This window comes from Triticum urartu, unplaced genomic scaffold (assembly GCF_003073215.2).
Source record: "Triticum urartu cultivar G1812 unplaced genomic scaffold, Tu2.1 TuUngrouped_contig_6868, whole genome shotgun sequence".
In the NCBI taxonomy this organism is placed as follows: Eukaryota; Viridiplantae; Streptophyta; class Magnoliopsida; order Poales; family Poaceae; genus Triticum; species Triticum urartu.
In genome coordinates, this window is record NW_024117663.1 from 1 (window position 1) to 7,986 (window position 7,986).

At 45.0% G+C, this 7,986-nt stretch overlaps 1 protein-coding gene across 2 annotated transcripts; it reads left to right on the plus strand.

Moving 5' to 3' along the window:
* Positions 1–4,327: 4,327 nt before the first annotated feature.
* On the plus strand, positions 4,328–7,986 carry LOC125531188 (the record flags this gene model as incomplete). 2 transcript variants are annotated; one of them, XM_048695599.1, is given in 4 exon segments in its annotated part: positions 4,328–4,551; positions 4,749–4,887; positions 5,740–5,908; positions 6,690–7,986. In XM_048695599.1, coding segments are annotated over 4 exon segments (1,811 nt in total), but the record flags the coding sequence as incomplete, so codon positions are not given.

Here is a 7,986-nt window from a genome sequence, read left to right on the forward strand (position 1 = left end):
GCCCCCCCCCCCCCCCTTTCCCCCCGCCGTCTCCGCCCCGCCTCGGCCCACCCCCCACCAATCCCTTCCTCAGATACAACAAAGGCCGCCGCCCCACAGACTGAATAGAAAATTCAAAAACACCTGGCACTTCGTGGATCGAATAACGTAAACCATGGACCCGCAAACCCGAAAGCCCAACAACACAGAAAAAGGTCCGCCTCGTACCCACAACCAACTGAGGACAAACGAAAATCACTGAGATTGGTGCGAATCGGACGGACTAAAAAACGACCTGAGACGAATTTGTTTTCAGACGACTGAAAAATAGTAAAAGTGTTTTTTAATGAAAAAAATCATGATCTATTCTCACTAGAAGTAACGAAAATTATATCCAGAATCCACTTAGCGACAACTACAAGCACTAGAGCGACCTGAAGGCACACTACCATCATCGCTTTTCACTTACTGAAGCTGGGCAAATCATGTTATAGTAGACAGTGAAAAGTCGTCACGAAGGCATCATAGGACCAGCGGGACAAAACAATAATCATCACTGATGAAGACACATATATAGATCAAAAGGATCTAACGTAGAAACACCCGAACAAAAAATGAACAGTAACTGGATCCAAACAGATCCATTGAAGAGCAATGCTGAATAAATCCCGCGGGATCCGCTAGAGACACCCTTTCACATGCCTTCCGACGATGTTAGACACACCTTCTCTACATCATTTACAGTGAAACATTGCGGAAAAGTGCTCGTCAATTCCCTATTCTCTTCGTTGGGTTCGACACTATCACTTATTGAAAATGCTACGATAGATCCCTTATTATTTATGGGTCATCAGGGTTCCACCAACATACCAAGGTTGCGCCGCCATGGGGTGGTCACCGCTTCTGATGAGGCCGTGGTGACACACCAAGAGCCACCAACACTGGTGGATCCAGGCGCCATTTGAGCAGACACAATAGATTTCCGCTGGATCAATTTTGACTACGGGCGGGCGCACTCCTCCCGGGAGCGACGGAGAGCCGTGTGGACGGCCACATTCTCCTCTACTCCGCATGGGATGAGGCCCCAGTCCACGAATCCAGACTTCTTAGAGTCAGATCCATTGTCCGCCATGCCGGAGAAGCCTAGCGTTCGCCGGAGAGGAGCTATGGGGCGAAGGCGAGCGGGGTGAAGAGTAGTGGAGTGGAGGTGCTAGGGTTTGGTTCGGAGTGCGGATAGGGCTGGATATACGTGGGATCGGGGTAGGCCATAGTCGGCCAGATCCGACATGGTGGACGCGTCCTGTCACGCTGAGGCATCCCCATATCCGTCCCCCATATGGGCTGGGTATGGAGGTTGCCGGTCAGCCCAAACGTTGGGGCTGCGTTTGGGAGGCCAGTTGGGTAGCTTTTTCCAGTTCGAATTTCGGACAGTGATCGGGCAGGCCGCCCAGGCGTTTGGAGTGGATATGGGGTGTCATGTTGTAAATGCTCTTATGGTTATAGGATGATACACTCTCCACATACTTAGGGATCTCTGATGCATAGCTGATTCGTGAAACATAGTTGTCATACTATTACGCCCCTATACATATATACATGGACAATGCCCATAACCTAGCTTGCGGGAAAACTCATTGTGACACAAATTCAGTCAATCAATACAATATATAGCAAGCCAAAGGAAACAATATAGCGAGATGTAGGCGGAAGTGGACTAAGAGCACTCGGCGACGACCCACTCCGAAATCACTGCCGATCGTCTGCATGCTCGGGATGTGCGACATTGTTACATAAATGAATTCTTACATGTGAATACCAGACCAACGCGTGCTACTCCCTCCGTTTCTAAATATTTGTTTTTCTAAGCATTTCAAATGACTACTACATACGGATGTATGTAGACATATTTTAGAGTGTAGATTCACTCATTTTGCTTCGTATGTAGTCATTTGTTGAAATGCATAGAAAGACAAATAGGAATACAATATATCATAGCAGTGCATGCATGTCCTCCATCATTTAATAAAGCAGCTCAGAACAGGAACCATAATTATTGCTATGAGCCATGCAAGTTCGCTCGTTGGCTTACACGCTGGTGGTGACCGTCTCGACGACGGCCTTGAAGAGGACCGCCGCATCGTCCACGAGAACGAGCCCTTGTACTCGCCGCCGCCGGTGAGCCAGACGCAGTTCGTCCCTGGCCTATACTAGGCTTAGCTACTCCAACCTCCAAGAAAGCCCGTGTACTCATCGCCGCCGCCGAAGAACCAGACCCAGTTCGTCCCAGACCTACTAGGCTACTACGTTATCAACACCTCCAAGCTCCGAGAAAGGCAGCTTATGTCGTCAAGGACTTCTTCCGTTGGAAGACGTGGAACCACATGCTGAAGTAGCAGTGACTGAATACGGTTGTGTGGCCGGAGTATGAGCTCGGCGTGCCCCCGTCGCCACTCTACTTCATGCATGTTCGTGCACGACCTAGACTCAGCTATACCAGCCACGAGCAAGCCCTCCTCGACAAGCTCGACCTCGAGAGCTTGACCAACGAGGTGACACAGAGCTCCCGGGACGTGGTGCGGGATAGCTGGCTTGAAGTTGGAAACGAGAGAGTTGAAAGAAGAGAGGAGGAAGAAACGATGACTGCATTGATTAAACATGTGGCCGTTACAGGAGTAAAGACAGCTTTGGTTGTTGGTTGTTGGGCGCTGGAACAGACGTGCTGGGGCCCGGAGACAGACGGTGCAGAGAACACATATATGCATTGAACTAAAATTAAAGAATACACTCAAACTACATATAATGGTACATATCCCGATGCATATTGAATGGCGAGATACCAGGGAGGTGAGCCCGCAGGTGCTCCTACGCACTTTCGGATGTAGGGTTACTACCTATTCGGGTCTGAAGCGGGGGTAAAAGTAAAACCATGATGCCTAAGTTCCCTTCATGCACCACAAATCTCCCTATTTTCTTATTACGCAATCACCTCCTGATCGTAAGATCAATAGATCATTATTCATCCATATTTGACTCCAAACCATGCGGAAATTCGCAGGGGCACTCACCTGCCGAGCCCTGACGTTCGCTTGATTTGCCTCGCGATTCGTGAAGAAGTTGAACCCCGCACAAAGGCACAGTAAAAAAGAAAATCTCTCAATAAGATTTAAGTTTCAGCGATGAAACTTACCCTTTTTGCATTAAAAAATGCCTGGCTTCAATAAGTTTCAAAGATATAATTTTAAGCAAATTTTCCTGTCAATGTAGACACAAAATAATTAATTTTTAATGGCCACTTTATTTTTGAAACTTAACAAGTTTTGTTTTCAAAGTTCGTCAAAGTATATTGAAAATGGATCTTATTTGAAAGCGCTGGTCGTGACAAACCCGAATATGAAAGCAGAACTTGATTTAATTTTTTTCATTTAAAAGATATAGAACTTTAAAAATCGGAAGCCAAAATAAAAAGGCGGCACCAGTGACCTGAGTGCCCCTGCACTTGCGTGCCATAAATCCTCTAGACCATGGGGTATGAACGGAATTTGCGTCTAGAAGACGATGGTGACTCACATGACACCGCACACCATCGTCTTCGTGAAGCGGGGTTTCTACTTTTACTTTAACACCATCCTAGACGACGGGGAGCAGTTGGCCGAAGAACTCACCATCCTAGAACAAGGAAAAAACACAAACCTTGGATCTTCGACGAAGGTCATCTACATCTCAGACAACCCTTTCTCTCGGATTGTCTTCATTCTAAAAGATCACAACTGGGAAGAAAGGGAAGGAAAAGCAAAAAGAAGCATATGAAACGAACGACATCGGTCGGAGCACGATATCTAAATGTAAGCCATGGTCCCCTAAAGACGAGTCGTAACAGATCATAGAGGAAAAAAATTATTCATGTATTGCTTCACATTTTTTGTAAAATGTTTGTATTTATATGCGAAACAAAAAAAAACTAAAACCGGAGAAAATCATAAGAAACCACAAAAATCACTAGAAACAATATCGCAGTTTTTTTAGAAACACCTACAATTTTATATTCATACTCATAAAAATTACATCTACACTGATTTTGACCTAAGATTTAAGAAAATACAAAATAACTCCTATAACTAAGAATTACAATAAAATTCTTTGAACACATCTTCTTCGCGGTATCAACCTCTGTTTGAAGAAATACTCCATAAATAAACTTCGATAAAAAGACTGCGATTGGACTGGAGCAATGATGTTGTTAGCACGGAATCGCTCGGGGCCCTCGGTGGCAATTGCACAAGTATCAGGGTAGCACTGCCGTGGGAGGTAGCTTCGCTGGTGAAGCATCTACAGTATTTCTTTTCCAGCTATATATATAAAAAGAAGCATGTTTTCAATCAAAAAGGTACTACTAGAAGAAGCCCACCCAGACAAAGGAAGACCTCCGAGGGCTACCCTGCAAGATCCCCTGCCCTTGGACTCCGGCTCCGACTCCGGCCCGGCGGCGTGCTTCTCCCCCGCTCCGCCTCAAATCTCCGCCCCGTCCGGGGGCGCCGACGACCGTGCGCTCGTCTCCCTCCTCCCTCGACCAAGGTCAGCCTCCTCCCCCTCCTCCTCTTCCACCTCGCCTTCACCGCCCCCGCACGGCAGTCCTGAGCTGTTGCTCCAGATCCACGGATCGCTGGTCAGGAGTTGCGCCCCTCCCCATCGTCGCCATCGCTCTCTCTGATCAACTTCATGTGGGTTCTAGTGATTAAATTTAACCTGCAGAGTGCTTTGCTCGCAGACAGGCAGGGTTTCTTCCTGCCAGTAGCCATGTTGGAAAAGATCGGGCTGCCGCCCAAGCCGTCGATGCGAGGGGCGACCTGGGTGCTGGATGCCTCCAACTGCCAGGGCTGTGCCGCCCAGTTCTCCTTGTTCACACGGAAGGTAATCAATCTCGTGATCTCTGGCCTCGTGATGATGATGTGAAGCATAACCTACTCCTCTGCCATGATCCAATCAGGCACAATAATCCAGTTCATACCAATTTCAGTTGCATTTCATGGGAACCTCCTTCACTTTTGGATCACTGTCTCACACTACTTGTAATGATCGAAGAAAGTCTACTCATTACTTGCATAAATTCTCCCCTCTGCCTCTGCTGTCATGACTATGCAGAACCAAGAATTAGCAGTTTAACAGGTTGAACGGTGGGCTTTCACTGTGTGCTTACAAGGGGGTTCGATGAAGTGTTGACACGCATCTCAGCCTATTAGTACACGATCGGATCACAGCCCCCCAAAAAAGTACAGAACCACCACATGCTGCAAGCTTCACGCCTTTTAGTTCCGTGCATTGCGATTATGTCCAGGAGGATGAGGTCATTCCCATGAGCTTGTGCAGAGGGGGAAAACTAAGTTGGTGCACATTCTCACTGGAATGACCTCAATGTATGTCGACTGATAATATCTCTTTTAGTCCTAGCAGTGAAAGTTAATAATTGCTCTGTTTCATGCCTAATAAAAAAAGTTGCACTGCATGTTTGTTTTATGCTATCTGAATATACATTCGCAAATCCAAAGCTTTAAACAGAAAATTCATGTGCTGTTGCCGGTCTCTCATGAAGTTTGGATTTATTGGGTCTGAAAATACCTCTTGTTCTGTTTCAGTAATTTAAATGGTTGAATTCATCGTTAGTGTTTGCATATTTGTCACTTGACAGAAACTTAACATTTCTTGTAATATTATGGAGATGGTTGGACCAGGAGTTGTGTTAACTTTTGTGTATTTAATATGTAGCATCATTGCCAAAGATGTGGAGGCCTCTTCTGCAGCAGTTGCACCCAGCAGAGGATGGTGTTACGTGGACAGGGTGACTCACCTGTTCGAATTTGTGATCCTTGCAAAAAACTCGAGGAAGCAGCACGCTATGAGTTGAGATATGGACACAAAAATAGAGCCGGAAAAGGTAAATTTATTTCCATGCGCTTTCTATCAAATTTGTTTCTCATCAAAGGAATTATGATTTGGTTGATACTTGACACATCTAAAAGCGACGAGTCCTGCTTGATTAAAAATTAATATGATTGTCAGCATTGGACACAATTGCTTTTGTATTATGCAACCTTCCCAACCAGAGCACATTAGGGCACTTGTGCACAGTCGAGCTGCAGGGCTGAGCTCTGCAATATTCGTCCTCCTGTTTGGAGTTCTGTATGAGATGTATATCCATGCGGTTTAAAACACAGGGGATAATTAACTGACTAACCTAACAATGGTGCTTTCGTCTTCTTACTGCTAAACAAGTACTCCCTCTGTAAACAAATATAAGAGCGTTTAGATTACTAAAGTAGTGATCGAAACACTCTTATATTTCTTTACGGAGGGAGAAACACTTAGGCAGTGTTTGTCCATTCACGTGATTTAACATGTTCCTGTTTGTCTGGTAGCTACAGCTCAGAATTTCAAGTGCTGATAAAACCATATAATTTTGGTCTTTGTTATGAAAGGTTATATTCTCTGTAGATGTTACACATGTGAAGTTATTACTAGTTTGGTTGTTTAATGGTTCTCATGTTTATTATGCACTGCTTTCCTTATTATTTCCCACCAAGCTGAAACATGGTTAAGTTTTACTCCAGTTATAGGAGTATGCTGTTGTCAACTTAAAGAGTACGCAATTATATATTTCTCTTCACATTTTTTGCTTGAAATACTTGCAAATAATTCTATGTATGTTGTTTCCACAGCTAACACAAAAACAGCTTCTAAACCAGAGGATGAAATACTTAGTGAACTTCTTGGAGGTGATAGTGTGCACGGTCAGCTTTCTCGTAGGGAATCTCTGGGTTCTGAGGTTCCTGGGAGAACCGTAAGCACTGCCAGTGCATCCAGTTCTGGTTCCAGAAAAGCCAGTATGGATGGGAATGGTGATGGAAGCCTTTCCACTGAAGCACAAAATTATGAACTCAACAACAATGCATCCATTTTTACTCCGGAAGAACTGCGTCAACAAGCAGTAGAGGAGAAGGGAAAGTACAAAATACTGAAGTCAGAAGGAAAACCTGAGGAAGCACTGCGGGCGTTCAAGCATGGTAAAGAGCTTGAGAGGCAAGCCGCAGCACTTGAATTAGAATTGAGAAAGAGCAGGAGAATGGCGACAAAAGCTCCCAATGTTAGTGCCGTTGTTGGTTCCCAGAAAATTGAGGATTATGATGACGCTGTAACAAAAAAGGCTCCAAGTGGGAAAAGGGTTAGAAAAGAAAAGAATGATCTTGCTTCTGAACTCAAAGATCTAGGCTGGTCAGATGCAGATCTTCATGATGAAACAAGGCCAACTACTATGAGTGTTGAAGGAGAGCTGTCACAGATTCTTAGAGAAGTAGCACCAAAGACATCAGAGAGCAAGAAAGCTGGTGGTATTGACAAATCCCAGGTTAATGCTCTTAAGAGACAGGCCCTAGTGCTGAAGCGTGAAGGTAAACTTGCCGAAGCAAAGGAAGAGCTGAAGAAGGCTAAAATTTTGGAAAGACAACTGGAAGAACAGGAGATTCTGGGCGAAGCAGAAGAGTCTGATGATGACTTGGCTGCAATTATTCATAACATGGATGATGATAACCAGGATGACATATTATACGACAATTCAAGACTACCTGCTATCAATTTCGAACAAATACTGGCTGTCTCTGATGATCTTAACTTTGATGGGAATTTCGATGTTACAGACGATGACATCAATGACCCAGCTATGGCTGCTGCCCTAAAATCATTTGGTTGGAGTGAAGATGATGACAACCAAATGGACAGCCATGCACCTGTTTCTTCTTTGAATCGAGAGGCAGTAAAGGAACAAGTGCTTGCTCTGAAAAGAGAGGCTGTTTCTCACAAGAAGGCTGGTAATGTTGCAGAGGCCATGTCATTGCTTAAAAAGGCAAAGCTACTTGAGAAGGATTTGGAAACTGAACAGCCAGAGTCGGAGGTCCCTTTTTCAGGACAGAAAATTACACACACTGAAGATATCACAGCCACAGAGATTAACACGCGTCG